This window comes from Vanrija pseudolonga, chromosome 3 (genome assembly GCF_020906515.1).
Source record: "Vanrija pseudolonga chromosome 3, complete sequence".
In the NCBI taxonomy this organism is placed as follows: Eukaryota; Fungi; Basidiomycota; class Tremellomycetes; order Trichosporonales; family Trichosporonaceae; genus Vanrija; species Vanrija pseudolonga.
Genome location: NC_085851.1, coordinates 3476324 through 3490049, shown reverse-complemented (window position 1 = coordinate 3490049; position 13726 = coordinate 3476324). Strand labels below are relative to the sequence as shown.

Below are 13726 nucleotides of genomic sequence, written 5' to 3'. Positions count from 1 at the left end.
GCGCTGCATACTGGGCCTGTGTGCTGTTTCCGACGCTTTGCTCGCACGAATGCTGGGACCTTTGGCACTGTGGTCACTCACTGCCTGCGCCTCCGCCTCTACAGAGCGCACAAGACAGAAGCTCAGAAGAGACTGTGGGCGAAGAAAACCTATTAGAATAGGCGCGCATTTCCACGTGCATAATGGTAGGCGTGCCATACTTGCATTCCATGATTAGGCCTGCACTGTAATTGTTTACGACCTAACCTGCGGATTTACTGTTGAAATTAGACGCCGCACTTGTCCACTTGTCGTCGTCGTCAGAGGTGGGCGCGCGTCAACCACAGTTGTTGCCGCCGCTGCTGCTGCTGCAAGTCGCGCCGCGGCGGAGCCGCCAATGTGGGTTAATCACGTCGGATTCCTCGACATTGTCATCTCATTCCTCCCACTCTCCCTTGGTTCACTCTCTCCTTTTCATACCCCAGGTGGGGCGACACTAGGCAGGGTCGTTCACAATACCACGAGCACCACAATGCCCAGAGCCGCGGGCTCATCGACGGTGCTCGGTGGAGCAGTGGCCACAGTGGGGAGGGTAGGTCCGGGAAACCGCGTTCACCTGACTTCGCACCCTCCGACCCATACATTGACAGCTGACACAAACCACTAGCCACCAGATGCCCCTCGTCAACGGCACTCGGACGCGGCGTCGGGCTCTCGCTCCGCTCATCAGTCGATATCTACTGCACCCATAGTCGATCTGGCGTCCTTCGTAGCCACGTACACGGCGGCGCAGAGCTCTGCTTCTGCCGCCCGTGGCTCGGCCCCGGAAACCCCGGTGATGGCGACTGCCGCGGCAACGTCAGACCGCACCAACGCCAACACAACGGCCGCTCCACCCACCCCCCCAACGGGGGTACAGGTGCCGAACGGACAGGTAGTCGTTCCTCGCGGCAGCTCGAGCAGCAGTTCCAGCACACAACGCCATTCCCAAATAGCACCAATCGAAAGTGGCACGAGTGTCCCGACGGAAGAAAACAACAACCTGCGCTCAGCGGTCGGGTCGGCTGTGGATGCTGGTGGCGACCGGCACTCGACTCCTAGTGCGACACACGAAAGTGAGGATGGCGAAACAAAGCTCGTAAGGGGACGTCCTGTCCTCCCGCGCGAGGAGATGCTTGCGCGGCGACGAGCCCGAAACAAACAATCAGGTAAGGTTCGCACCAACATCTCGTGGCCTAAACGACCGCAGCGCAGAACTCGAGGCAGAAGCGCAAAGAGGAGTACGATTACCTGCAGGCCAACCTCGACCGCAAGGACACGGAGATTGAGCAGTTGCAAAAGCGCTGCACCCATCTCGAGCAATAGTGGGTAAAAATATCTGCGTGTGTGTCTGACCACGGCAGTGTGCGGAAGCTGCAGACCGCGCTATCAGACGGCGGTCTCCAAGTTCCCAAGGAGCCGCACTTCGGACACACACCCCTTCCCGCGCCGCCGACGCCACCCGCCCCTGGTCCGCTGAAGCTTGCGAAACAGCAGGCAGCGCAGCTCGTGGCGGACACGGTGGCTGCTGCCTCGGCGATTCCTGGCGTCCGCCAGATTCGTCCTCTCGCCTCCGGAAGCTCTCGGCCGGCCGCCCAAGCGGCGCCGTCACCTGGTATCCGTCCCCCCGCATCACCCAATGGTACCGTTCCGCCTGCTCGCCAGCCTTTGCTTGTTTATCGACCCGAGGCGCTCCACGTGGGAAGTACAAGTGGTGGTTCCTCCGAGAGGCGCTCGGTGGATATACCGGAACCTCGTCTCGCCACTTTGGTTGGATCCGGCGCTTCGTCCCCTGCATTCCTGGCGGATAGGAGGACGACGACACCGCGGTCGTCTGCTGCTCCAACACCCGACTCGCAGACCGTCGACAGCATACCATTGCATGGCCAACCATTGGCCAAGAGAAAGAGCCGTCCCAACCCCCAAGTACGCCTCGTCTCAAGTCTTCCCTCTACAAGCAGAGACATGGATCTGCCCAACATGGCGCTGATGCCACAGTACCACAATCAACCTGGGCCATCCCTCCCCCTTGAACCCTCTGGCTCGGGTCGAGGCCGCCGAGACATTCTCGACCATGAATATCCTGGAGACCGCAGAGTGTCGCAGCGGCCGCGCCCCACCTCTCTGGAGGCAATTGTGCGACCTACCAGCCCTGCCCCCCTCCCGTCCATGCTTCATGACCCTCCACCCCGCTCTCCAAGGCGATCTGCCCACCCATCTGGAATGCGTGGTCTCCAGCGCGGCGCCGAGCATGGACATCAGCAAAACGGCGTGCCTCCCGGCCCCAGAAAGCTGTGGCAGCCTAGTCCTAGTACCGCAGAGAGGCAACCCCCACCGCACACCTACGCCTACCAGCAGCAATCAGAGGCGTCTCGCTCCAGTGCTGGCTTCCAGTCGAACGTGCCGGTCGTCCCCCCAGCAGGAGAGGCTCGCTTTGTTCCGTTTGTGTTCAACCGCACCCGTAGCTCGGGAAGCGAACGGGAGGTGGAGCAACGGCCAATGTCAGACGACGAGTCGGGCTACGACGACTACGATAATGGCTACGATGGCTACAACGGCAATGGCGGCTATGATCGTAACGACATGTCGGACCCAGCTCGGGCGCGGTATGTGCATCGTATACATGAGAAGCCCTTCTTGCACGACGGGGTCGCTCAAGCGCCATTCCCGGATCCCGAGCCATCATCCTTCCTGTCGGCTACACATCTATTTCCTGGTGGAGTCTTTGCCGCTGGGGACGACCTTGATGCGCTGTCCATCTCTGCACTCTTCAACATTGAGGACTGGGGCGGCGACGACAATGACGACGAGTTCGTGCCGCCGTCCTCGCCTCCAAAGGAGGACGACAGCGACTTTGAGGATGCGACGCCCGGTGTGCGGCCCAAGCGCCGGCGCTTGAACGACGAGAACGCAGGGGATAATGAAGACAATGATGAAGACGACGACGACGATGATGACGACGACGACATGAACATTGCCGAAGACGAAGAGGAGGACCTGTTCCAGCCTATCGAGGACGTGCCAGTTCCCATGGAACAGCTCTACCAGGACGCGATGGACGCGCTGGGCGTGAGCTCACGCGCCGAACTCGCAACCGTTGTGGCCAAGATTGTCGAGACGGCCAACAAAAGCGGCGGTCCGACTACCGAGCAGGTTGAAGGCCTGCGCCGCCTTGCGCTGCTCGCTGAAGCGCAGGGGTTCTACAATTCTACCAGTGACAATAATCATTCTCGGGACGATCGGTCTCAATCGTAGTCTTTTGATCCGTTCGTTTCCTTCGTAGAATACACGTGTATCATGTATACTATTAGCTGTGCCATTGTCTTGTCCAAGTGCTGAATAGTGCATCGATGCGTTGATACAAGCGTGCAGTACGCGACGGGTCCGCTCCAGCCTCTCTCTGTTGGCTGTTGCAGCATGCGCTTCTGTCCGTCCTCCGTCCTCCATCGTCGGGTGCCATCCACGCACCCCACTCTCTCTCTCTCTCTACTCCTCACCGGGCCGCTGGCTGATCTACGCCCCTACACAGAGTGTCCACGCCGGGACTGGTATGTGGGCGAATAACCTCGCGGCCCGTCCTCCACCCCTCTCGTCTCGCGTCGTCGACGCATTTTTACTGAGGAGGGATCATGCCGGCGGCGACCATCTCCTCGGGGGTCATGGTGCTCGACTCGATCATGACTCCGACACCGAATCGCGACGTGTTCTTGGCGTGGTCAATCTCACCACCGACAAGGAAAGCAAAGGCGGGGGTGAAGCGCTGCTCGAGCAGCATCCCAACCTTGCCGGCCGAGTCGATCTGGCCGCGGAAGGTGGCCATGCGGAACTCGTACTTGGCGCCGAGGGACGCGAGGGCGTCACGCTTAGCAGGGCCCATGAAGGATGCGGGCTGGATCATGGTCTGGAGGTCGAGGGCGACGTCGACCTTGTCGCTAAGCTTGTGGAAGTAGGTCGCCTGGATGTTGCCCGAGGGCTGGAGCTGGGCGGTGGCAGCCCACGAAGGGGTGAAGGGGGCAGTGGGGACGGCAGCGGTGCCGGGGGCGGGGGGGAGGAGCGACTCGGCCTTGGTGGCGGCGTCGGGCGACGACGTGTACTTGAGGAGGTACGAGGTGGCGGGGATGAAGTCGTTGGGGGTGGTGCGCTGGATGATGGACTCGAATCCAAGGGCGAGGCGGGGCGAAACCGAGTGGATGAGCGAGACAAAGTGGAGGCCAGTGCCGTCGAGGGGGGAGGGGTTGATCGACTTGAGGTTGAGCGAGTAGTGGGGGCCGATGTGGTCGTGCTCGATCTGGAACATGGTCTGGCCGGGGGTGGATGAGAGCTGGGGGATGGCGGTCAGCGTGAGCCATGGCGAGCGCAACGGTGAGCCGTGTGGCACGACCACAAAAGTCATCGCACCACGACCACCCCACAATCACGCACCTGGCCCTGGATCTTGGTAATGTCGCTCGCCGACCACGTCTGGTTAGCGCGCATGTTGACACCGCCGGTCGAGGGGTCCCACTGGCCGTGGAGGAACGTGTTGGCGTTGGCAAAGACTGTGCCGAGAGTGTAGTTGCTCTTCTGGCCGAGCTGGAACGAGTGCGTGATCTGGAACGCGGGGTTGGGCGAGACGACCTTGGACAGGTCGGCGCGGGCTCCCTCGAAGAAGTAGTTGGACATGAGGGTGTCTGCGAGCGAGGGCGCGGGTCAGCGTGAAGCCTCGCAGCATTGGTGTGGCACGCGGCTGTCGGTCGACAGACGGAGCGGGCAATTGCCGTCGGCGATGGCGATGGAAGCGCATCGAGCGGAGCGCAAGCGCAATGCCACAGTGTTCGGTCCGCTCTGCCCGTGTCCGCCGTCGCTGCCGAAGACCACAGCCGTCCTACTCACTGTTCACATCGCGAGTGAGGCCCTCGACGGTGCCGGGCTGAACGAGGCCATAGTACTCCTTGAAGTTGTGGAAGCGCTCAAACGTCGCGGCGAGCGGCTGCGCGACCGGGTGCACGAGGTTGGTGAAGAAGTCGGTGTACGGCGACGAGATGTGCGCGTGCTCGTGGGGCGCGGGTGCGCTGAGCTTTTCCGAGGCGGCCGCGAGCGGGGAGGACATGGTGGTGAGGGGGTGGGGGTGTGGGGGTGTGGTTGCAGCAAGTTGCAATGTTGCTGCTACTGCTTTGCTCAGAAAACGTCGAGAATGGCCGGAGGGCGCGGAGGGAGCGGATGGCGCCCAAATCTGGTTCCGCCGACGTCAGCGCCTGCAAAGCCGCCGCAGCCGCGTGGGAGCGGAATTTTCCACATCACGGCGAGAGTGGCAGTCGGCCCTGGCCAGTTCAAGATTCTAGGCAACATGCACAATAACAACAACACCCACCCACCCACCCCACACCATGAGCGCACCGACAGAAGCGCTGACGCTCAGCGCGACGCTGTTCCACGCCGACGTGGACGCGTGGCTGCCGGCCGGGTTCGGCGTGCAGCGCCCCGCGGAGGACAAGCAAAAGGACTGGGAGGCGGCGCTGCGCTCCTCGGCCGAGCGGAGCAGCAAGCTTGGGCTCGGGCACCCGGCGCTCGAGGACCCGGTGCAGCGCGCCAAGGCCGCGACTGCGCGCGCGGGCGCCGACGCGATCGCCAAGCGGCTAAAGGGGCGCAACAAGGCCGACGACGAGGTGCTGTTGCCGGGTGCCGGTGCTGCTGTCGACCACGACGATGACGACGAGTCGCGCACCAAGAGCGTGGGGAAGAAGAAGCGCGTCGATCCGTTCGCGACCAAGGCGAAGAAGAAGGGGAAGGCGGAGGTGGTCGAGCACCCCTTGTTGCGGCTCGGAGGCGCGGGGCCCGCAACGACGGCCGTGACTCCCACAGCTGTGACGACGACGACGGCGAAGGCGGCGGCGGCGGCGGCACCAGCAGCAGCAGCGACCAAACCGGCCCCCGCCCCCGCCCCACCAAGCCCCAAATCCTCGCTCAAGCGACCCCGCGAAGACGACGTCCCCAGCCCCGACGACCGCGTGGCGGCCCTCAAGGCCGCGTCGGGCTCCGCGCCGCCTGCACCTCCCGCCACCGAGCTCAGCAAGACGCAGCTGAGGCGCGCGAACCGCAAAAAGGCCAAGCGCAACAAGAGCAAGGCCGACGAGTAGTGTTGCTCTGCGACAGCTTTGGCGCGCCGCACTCGATTGCCAGGACACCACCCGAATCAGCAGGACCTCTTTATCAACTTGTACCACCACCAACAGTGCACCCTTCCGCCCCGCATCAGCATCTTCTTCACACACCTCCCACCCCAATAGCATATAGTTCTGCATGAGCATTGCCTACGGATGCATGGTATCCCGCATGATGGGTGTCGTGGTAATTGTGTCGGGTATTGATCCTTGGAGAGGAGGAATGAATGATGGGTATAGAGTCTACCTCAACCCGCCGTGCGACATGGGGAGACTGCCTGGCGTAAACTGCCGTCCAATCATGGCGCCAGTGTCGTCGTCGTCAGACTGCCGGTAGCGGTTGCTAATCTCTACATCCTTGTTCTTGGATGAGAGGTAGCCGAGTAGGTCTCCGGCACCGGGCACGGGCGACACGCCTGTCGATGTCGTCGTGACTGCCAATGTGGCTGTTGTGGCCGTGCCGGGGCTGATGGGTAAGGCCGCTGAGCGGGGCTGGTCGCGCCAACCTAGTCCAGCGTCATCGTCGTCGTCCTCATCGTCCTCCAGCACCTCCTCGTCGTCTGCTGGATGGCTCAGGCCGGATCGCTTGGACGCGTGTGTCGCAACATCTGGGGTGGTTGGTGTTGGCGAGCGGAATGGGTACAGCCTTCTTGACAGGGAGCCAAACATGCTTGCGCCAAGCATGCTCGCGCCGATTAAGCTGGTCCCCGCGGATCCCTCACCGCTGGGGGCCGCGTTCGCAACCGCACGAGCAGGGACAGGGCGAGATCGAAGCGGCTGGGTCGGTGCCTGCGCAGCAGCGTCCGCCATCGCCGCGTCTAATAAGGCCGTCGAGCGGATGGACGAGTCGGATAAGCCTCGCGGTCTCAAGGTTCGCTCGAGAAGCGCCGGCCTGAAGTCGTTGGGATCGGCGCCAGGCTCGCTGCCGTCGTTGGTGGGGTCGAGCACGGCGTCCACGATGGTTGACAGTCCGCCACGGGGCTTCGGGTCCGTCACTGCGCGAACGGTCCGTCCACCTCCTCCTGCAAAGTATTGGCTGCTGGCGTGACGGACACGGGTTGGTGGCAGTGGGCTGGTGGCTCCAGGCTGAGCACCAGCAAAGATGCCCAAGAGGTCGCTGCGGCTGGCACGAGAACGCTGAGGTCTCAAAGTTGGGTGGGCGGCGTTCGGCACCGACGCCCTGGCACCATGGGCGACTGCACCTGGTTTCTTTGGTGAGCCTCCTGGTGGCTGGGAGACGGATCTCGGCTGGCCCCCTGGCGTCGTGGGGCCTGCTGTCACAGGCCCGGTCGAAGCTCCTGATGTGGAGAACACGTCGCCGGCGTTCGTAACCGCTACCCTTGTCTTCTTCGGTGTAGCAGGGGCAGCCCGGCGGACGATGCCGGCTCCTCCAAACTCAACACTGACGTGCGTCGTTGTTGCAGAAGTCGACGCCTGCTGCTTGGGGGCTGCGCGAACCGGCGCTGGCGCAGTGAGTCGGTTCGGCCGCGTAGGTGAGGCAGGAGGAGCTGGAGCCTCCGCTGCCTTGGCTGGCGCCGGTGCAGCAAACAGCAGGTTTGTAAGCGGTGCCGCCATCCAGCCCAGTCTGCTAGTCTGCGGGGAAGGCTCGGCGTCCTCATCCCGGAACGCCTCGCGCTGAAGCTGCTTTGCGAGCTTGGGGTTGATAGTTACGTCATTGACGACGCTTTGGAGCTCGAGGAGGTCGGTGAACACGTCCTTGAGAAGCTTGAACAGCAGTGTCACTTCACGGCGGTTGACACTGTTCAGGTCCAGCAGACTGCGGAAGCGGTGGCGCATGTCGGTGACCTCGGACTGGAGGGAACTGATCGTCGAGCGCGAGACATGACCAACATCTCCGGGTAGATTCTGCTTCTTGAGTCGACGGTTGAGCGTTGGCACGTCGACGCCTCGGAGGCGGAGTAAGATCTTGGTAAGGTAGTCGATCAGCTCGGCGAGCGAGCCGTCCTTGCCAGGCGGCATCGTCACTGAGACTTCGTGAACCGAGGTTGTCTCCGACTCGTCGACCGCCGCCGTGGCAGGTGTTTCTGTACCAACGGCCGTATCGCGCCTTGCGTCAAACTCGGGCGAAGGATCGGTCTGGACACCAGTCGATCGGCTGAGCAACAACAATGTTCTGCGGCCTACGCGCCGGTGGTCGGCGAAGCGAGATGGCAGGTCGGCCATAGGGCCAGGGAGCTCTAAGGGCTCGTCATTCATGCTGCGGGGCGACATGATCAGGTTATTTGAAGGCAGCAGCACGGACGCCCGCTTGCGGCTGGCCTCCGAGGCGCTGTCTCCAGGAGACGTCCCTTCGTCGCCGCTTGTCGTTGTAGTCGTCTCGAATGAATTGCCCTCCTCCTGGTCCGCGCCCTCCTTGATTGATTCTCCTACGCCCAGCGCGCGCATGGTGAGAGATCTCCTGTCGCTGTGTTGTCTGGAGGGCCGAGGGCGACCAGACTTGCTCTTTGGCACGCCATTGTATGTGTAGGGAATGCTGTTGCTGAACGAGCCACGGAGTGTGCGAGGGCTTAGTCTGAGGTCGGGGCTGATAGGGCGACCGTTGCTGTCGACGCGAGCGAGAGGCGAGCCATCAGATACCACTTCCCCAATGGGCCCAAAGCCGAGGCCTCCGGGAACCGGCGACGTAACGCTCACACCCTCGGTCGTCGAGGTGGACGTGAACGACGGTGCGAGCGAACTCTGTCTTCGGTGCTCCCAGGTGCCAGTTCGGGGCATGGCAGCGCTGGCGACACGTGCGTGGGCATAGCGAGCAGCATCAGGGGTCGTCCCAACCGTCGGGTTTGATCCAGTCCGTGCGTGGCCACCCCTGGCGAGTAATGGGCGTAACTCCATCGATAATGGGCGCGAGCGCGGTGGGCGAGGTATCCTCTCTTCAAGCTCGTCTTTCAGAGCTCGGTTCTCATCCATGGTTGACGACAAGGTACGCGATAGCTCGGCAGCATCGTGCTTGAGCAGAGCATTTGTGGCGACCAGGTCCTCGAGAGTGCGCTGGTATTCGGGCATCTCGGATGGCGACTCGGCCTCAAAGGTCTCTGAAAGCTCTGAATGAAGCGTTTCAAGTCTCTCCTTGGCGTTGGCCAAGAGGTCCTGGGCGTCGCGCGCGCGGGCCGCCTTGATCTCTTCGACTTCGCGTCCGGCGACTGTGAGCTTGGACTCGAGGTCGGCTGGTGGTCGTGCGTGTCAGTGCGGTCCTTCTTTGAAACAGTGACAAGACATTTCGTGCTCGCGCGAAACTTTTCCCGTCACGCGACAGACTCACCGATGCGTCCCTCGGCGAGCTTGCGCCACTTGAGCTCGTCACGGAGTCGGCGAGCGTCGGCCTGCTGGAGGCTCTTCGCGTCGTCGAAGCGGCGCTCGGCGTCCTCGAGGCGGTCTTGTAATGAAGCGCCGGTCATCATAGCTGCCGTCTGTGCGCTCTTCGCAGCGCGCATCTTTGCGAGCTCTGAGCGAACGTGGGTAAGCGACTGCTGCGTCAAGTTCTGCGAGTGAAGTGCCTGCGTGAAGCGCTGTGGTCATGTCAATCACTGTGCCCGCGCCGGCCGTGCTCACCTTTTCGAGGGCTTCGTTGGCGCGCGACAGGTCGGCATACTTTGATAAGTGTGTCGTGTTGGCGCGTTCCAGGTTGGCGACATGACGAAGGCTGTCTGCGAGAGCCTTGCGTTTGAGCTCCAGCTAATGAAGTGTGAGAATCATTCCGTCAAAGAAGATCAAGATGTTACCTGCTGCTCTGCGCGGTGATACTTCTTCTCCACGGCCTCGTACCGGTGGAGCAGAGCATTGCCGATTTCTGGATCGTCAGCGCGAGTCCGTCCTCGAGCCAGGACCTACCTCCACAGAGCTTGAGCTTGTCGTCTAGACGGGCACGGGCGGCGAGCGTAGGGCAGTCGGATGCGGCTCCACAGCAGCATCTGAACCCAAGGTCTGGGTCCGACTCTGCGAGCCGCGCGTCCTGCATCTGGGCGAGCTGGCGCGCGATGCCATCGAGCGTTTCGGCCGTGCGCTTGAGTGTGATGCTGGCTGATGGCGACTCTGCCGACGCGGAGCGCGAGCGAGAAAGTGGCGGGGGTGAGGGGGAGGGCGACGAGGAGAGCGTTGGTTCTGGCCTCTGAAGATGTTGCCGCCCCAGCTGTGGTTGGGGCATGATGGTGGGGCTGTCGCCAAGCGACGTGCGATCCGAGTCGGTGGGCGAGTGAGACGAGTCAGCCGGCGACGCAGTTGGGGATGATTGCGCTGGGCTGACGTCGTTCATCGCCCACTGGCAACGAGAGCGATCAAGACAGGCGACCGAGAGTGTGTTTGTGGTGGGTGTGTTTTGGAACAAGACAAGGACGACGGGAAAAAGGTCAAGCGCGTCTGGATGTTGTGACGGCTAGGGGTTTGTCTTGGGTTTCCTGGACCGCGCGATGGAGGCGGAGGCGGAGGCGGAGGCGGCGGCGTAGGCGGCGTAGGCGGCGTCGGCGGCGTCGGTCGTTGGCCAGGTGGATTAAGGGAAGGAAGGAAAGGGAGAACAAGATGTCGGACGCCGGTGACAGACAGACGGCGACGACGATGACGAGTGAGCTTGTTTACACCGCCGCCATAACAAGCGAAGAGGTGGGAAGAAGCGAAGTCGACTGCAACAAGCAACACGCAACAACAACAACAACAACACGTCGAGGGCACAAGCAAGGCATTGTGCCCGATTTACATGGCAGGGCGCGCGTGACAGCAGCACACCCACCGTCACGAACCGACCCACCGCGACTACTTTTCTGTACCAAAACAAAGGAATCAGGCTAGCCGCGATCCGACCCTTGTTCTTTTACGCCGCCGCCGCCGCCAACCGAGGCCAGACGCCACTGAAAAACGGCCCAACACCGCGATTGTGTGTCTGTCTCTGGTTAGGTAGCTCGTGACCAGTCGACCTCTCGTTGACCGTACTGTAGTCTGCCCCGTCCGTGCACAGCGGGGGTGGCAGTCACAGACACCAGCTGACCCCACAGCCGACGACTCGCTCTCCGAAGCCATTGTCGCCGCCCTCCGACCCGATTGTTTTGATTGTTCCTGTGTGTGTGTGGGCCTTGCTGCATCGCTCTGCACTGAACCACAGGTCCAAAGTCTAAACCGGCGGCTCCTCGACCCACCTGCTGACCTTTTGCCTGCACCACTCCTGGTGCCTTCCCTCGACATTTTCCTGACCTGACCCAGACCTGACCGCCGTCGGAACAGGGGATCACGTCACCCTGCATCCCCGCGGCTCTTGAATAACCTTCGGCCTCAAAAATCGTCGGCCTTCTTAGTTCAGTGGCTAGAATTTTCCACTAGTATGGACATGCTATGGAAAGGTCACCCGTTCGATTCGGGTAGAAGGCAGATAACATCATATCTCTTTTGTTAATCTTTTTCGTGACTCTAATCAAGAGATGGTTTACTTTTTGTAATCAGGCTTGTTGTTTTCGTTGAAAGCAGAAAGCAAAGAGGTGCTCCAACCAACATCTTCACGAGAGTGTCGAGCATGCGTATAGACGACCCATCCCTCCTCTCCCTGCACGCTCTCCCGAACAAGCTGCGGCCTCTTGACTCGCCCTGGTCGCGTGCACAGCCCATGAATAGTCAGTCCTGGTGAGACAACCTGGCGTGGCGCCACTAGTGTTCCACCGCGGCATGCAAACGCGTCTTGTTTGAAAGCATCTCAGGGAACCGATCAATCTCTGCACAAGCTGCTGCATTATGCTGCTCCTCGTCTGACTGCCTTGGGGTCGTGTGACTATGCCTTGGCCTTGGACAGGTCCGATCCCAAGGTGTAGCCCGAAACCTTGTCCCAGTCGACCTTCTGGCGGGTGACGGGCAGCGCGCGGCGGAGGCTTGAAATAGTCAGCTCACGCGAGGCGTCTAGAAGACACGTACAGTCGGAATGTCTTGTCATTCAGGTTGGCGTAGACGCCGTTCAACTCAAACTGGTACGCCGCCTCAATCTTGGAGATGGTCGTGACAATCTGGGATGCGATCGACTGGCCGGCCACCGCTTCCTTGGGGGTGGGGAACGACGCCTTGTGTTCGGTAGCGAGCTGGACCTGGAGGGTGTTAGCTCGGTCAACACGTTAGCACCCACGTTGCCCTGCTCGTAGTAGTGCACGTCGACGTTTATCGTGCCCTCGACTGTGCCCTCCGTGTCCACAACCCAGCGTGTCCGCCAGCGGCCAGTCCAAAAGTTGGTGGGGTTGAAGCGGTTGCCGACAATCTCGAGCGTGTATGTGGGGTTCTCGACGCGTTCCTGCTTGCGAACGGGCTTCGCTGGCTCGGTAGCGGCGGCAGCGGCGGGGGCGACAGGTTCAGCAGCCTCGGCAGCTTCCTCGGCAGCCTCCTCCTCCTCCGCCTTCTCTTCGGCAGCGTCGTCCTCGGCAACAGTCGCGAGCTCCTCCTTGAACTCCTCGACGGGCACATTGCCCTCGACAACCTCCTCGTTGAAGGCCTTCTCGCTTGCTGCCTCCTCGGCATACACCAACTTCTCCTCCTCTCTCTCGCCATCGGCCTTCTCCTCCTTCTCGAGCTGCGCCTCGATCTCCTCCTCGGCCTTGACCTCCTCGATCTCGTCGTCGAGATTGGCCAGCCCACCGGGGGCGTCGACCTCGTCGTCGGCCGTCAGCTTCTCCTTCGGCTTTTCAGCCACTGGAGTCGCTGGCTCCTCTCCGAGTCCACCGGCAGGCTCCTCGACAGGCTCCGCAGACGCAGGCACCACCTCGGCCACCTCCACAGCCGCGACGGCCACTGGCTCCGGCTCAGGCTCGGGCGGCAGCAGCGGGAACTGCGAGGTCGAGACGGACCAGTAGCCCCCTGGGAAGTGGTTGGAAGCGTATGCACCGAGCGACTTTGACAGCTCGGCGCGGAACGTCTCCTCGGCCTCTGGGAGCTCGTAAGGCTGGAAGTCGGATGGAACCTGGCAGGTTAGTTCGCGGCTCCGTACGCCTCAACCTACCAAGTTGACGTGGTCAAACACGAACGACCGCTTGCCATCGTGGTCGATGTAGCGCTCCTCCTCTTCCCCAGGAACGATAGCCGCGTGACTCAAAAGGGACTTATGGTCAGCTGGCAAGCGCGGTACGGTGACCTACGACGTGGGCGGCAGCACCGTCCTCCGCGGCGTGCTCGACAGCGTGCAGCTGCTTGAGGTTGTAGTCGCGCAGCGCGGGCCGGACGTGGGGCATCAACGCCTCGTCGTCCGAGATAATCGCACGGATGTCTGGAGGCGTTAGTGGGCTCCTGTAGTCGTTGAAGCTGGCACACCATTGATGATATCGCTGCGGGGTTAGCCGTGTTCGCCGAGCTGCGAACTCACTTGATCTCGCCGGGCGGGCTCTGCTCAATGAACTTGACGGCGAGCTTGATCCTGTCGTCGGTGGTGAGGTCTGACATGTTGTCGTGGTGGGGAGTGGAAGGAAAAAGGAGGTCAATGTCGACGTCGAGATGGATGGCGGCAGGCCGTGGTGCGCGGCAGATGGAGGCCATGACGCACGTCCACCGCCTCCTCAAGTGAGGCTGACATTGTCCAGCCAGGATCGCCCGTGGGA

At 61.9% G+C, this 13726-nt stretch overlaps 5 protein-coding genes and 1 non-coding gene across 9 annotated transcripts; 3 read left to right on the top strand and 3 right to left on the bottom strand.

The window, feature by feature from the left end:
* Positions 1-432: 432 nt before the first annotated feature.
* LOC62_03G004924 (uncharacterized protein) lies at positions 433-3273 on the top strand (the record flags this gene model as incomplete). Of its 4 annotated transcripts, XM_062771441.1 has the most annotated exons (6): positions 433-571; positions 647-1094; positions 1229-1343; positions 1383-1489; positions 1520-1944; positions 2377-3273. In XM_062771441.1, exons 1-6 carry the CDS (start codon positions 512-514, stop codon positions 3271-3273), a joined length of 2052 nt encoding a protein of 683 aa, XP_062627425.1. In that variant the 5' UTR covers positions 433-511. The 4 variants fall into 4 exon arrangements, with proteins under 4 accessions (XP_062627425.1, XP_062627426.1, XP_062627427.1 ...); XM_062771443.1 differs by lacking the exons at positions 1520-1944; positions 2377-3273 and having other exon boundaries at positions 1393-1498; XM_062771442.1 differs by lacking the exons at positions 1520-1944; positions 2377-3273 and having other exon boundaries at positions 647-1187; positions 1393-1498.
* A 70-nt stretch (positions 3274-3343) lies between these two features.
* On the bottom strand, positions 3344-5160 carry tom40 (Mitochondrial import receptor subunit tom40). Its single transcript, XM_062771440.1, has 3 exons — positions 4891-5160; positions 4441-4688; positions 3344-4339 (listed from the first exon to the last, which is right to left on the bottom strand). The coding sequence occupies exons 1-3, from the start codon at positions 5105-5107 to the stop codon at positions 3632-3634; spliced, it is 1173 nt and encodes a 390-aa protein (XP_062627424.1). The 5' UTR covers positions 5108-5160; the 3' UTR covers positions 3344-3631.
* Positions 5161-5384: 224 nt separating this feature from the next.
* Positions 5385-6134, top strand: LOC62_03G004922 (uncharacterized protein; the record flags this gene model as incomplete). Its single annotated transcript, XM_062771439.1, has 1 exon — positions 5385-6134. The coding sequence occupies one exon, from the start codon at positions 5385-5387 to the stop codon at positions 6132-6134; it is 750 nt and encodes a 249-aa protein (XP_062627423.1).
* Positions 6135-6401: 267 nt separating this feature from the next.
* Positions 6402-10572, bottom strand: LOC62_03G004921 (uncharacterized protein; the record flags this gene model as incomplete). The annotated part of the gene is made up of 5 exons (XM_062771438.1): positions 10008-10572; positions 9899-9966; positions 9729-9851; positions 9439-9685; positions 6402-9343 (listed from the first exon to the last, which is right to left on the bottom strand). Exons 1-5 carry the CDS (start codon positions 10426-10428, stop codon positions 6402-6404), a joined length of 3801 nt encoding a protein of 1266 aa, XP_062627422.1. The 5' UTR covers positions 10429-10572.
* Positions 10573-11448: 876 nt separating this feature from the next.
* Positions 11449-11531, top strand: LOC62_03G004920. The gene is given in 2 exon segments: positions 11449-11485; positions 11496-11531. It is a non-coding gene; the product is annotated as a tRNA-Thr (tRNA).
* A 335-nt stretch (positions 11532-11866) lies between these two features.
* CAP1 (F-actin-capping protein subunit alpha) lies at positions 11867-13609 on the bottom strand. The gene is made up of 7 exons (XM_062771437.1): positions 13495-13609; positions 13443-13456; positions 13271-13398; positions 13135-13233; positions 12271-13095; positions 12066-12232; positions 11867-12022 (listed from the first exon to the last, which is right to left on the bottom strand). Exons 1-7 carry the CDS (start codon positions 13569-13571, stop codon positions 11926-11928), a joined length of 1407 nt encoding a protein of 468 aa, XP_062627421.1. The 5' UTR covers positions 13572-13609; the 3' UTR covers positions 11867-11925.
* Positions 13610-13726: the final 117 nt, after the last annotated feature.

Bases quoted from the DNA above. Each gene is read 5' to 3' on its own strand.
- CAP1 (XM_062771437.1), bottom strand. From the start codon at position 13,571: ATGTCAGACCTCACCACCGACGACAGGATCAAGCTCGCCGTCAAGTTC. The intron at 12,233-12,270 runs GTGGGTGCTAAC...AACACCCTCCAG, and splicing joins ACTACTACGAGCAGGGCAAC to GTCCAGCTCGCTACCGAACA. The intron at 12,023-12,065 runs GTACGTGTCTTC...GACTATTTCAAG, and splicing joins AATGACAAGACATTCCGACT to CCTCCGCCGCGCGCTGCCCG.
- tom40 (XM_062771440.1), bottom strand. From the start codon at position 5,107: ATGTCCTCCCCGCTCGCGGCCGCCTCGGAAAAGCTCAGCGCACCCGCG. The intron at 4,689-4,890 runs GTGAGTAGGACG...CCTCGCTCGCAG, and splicing joins CCTCACTCGCGATGTGAACA to ACACCCTCATGTCCAACTAC. The intron at 4,340-4,440 runs GTGCGTGATTGT...GCCATCCCCCAG, and splicing joins TTACCAAGATCCAGGGCCAG to CTCTCATCCACCCCCGGCCA.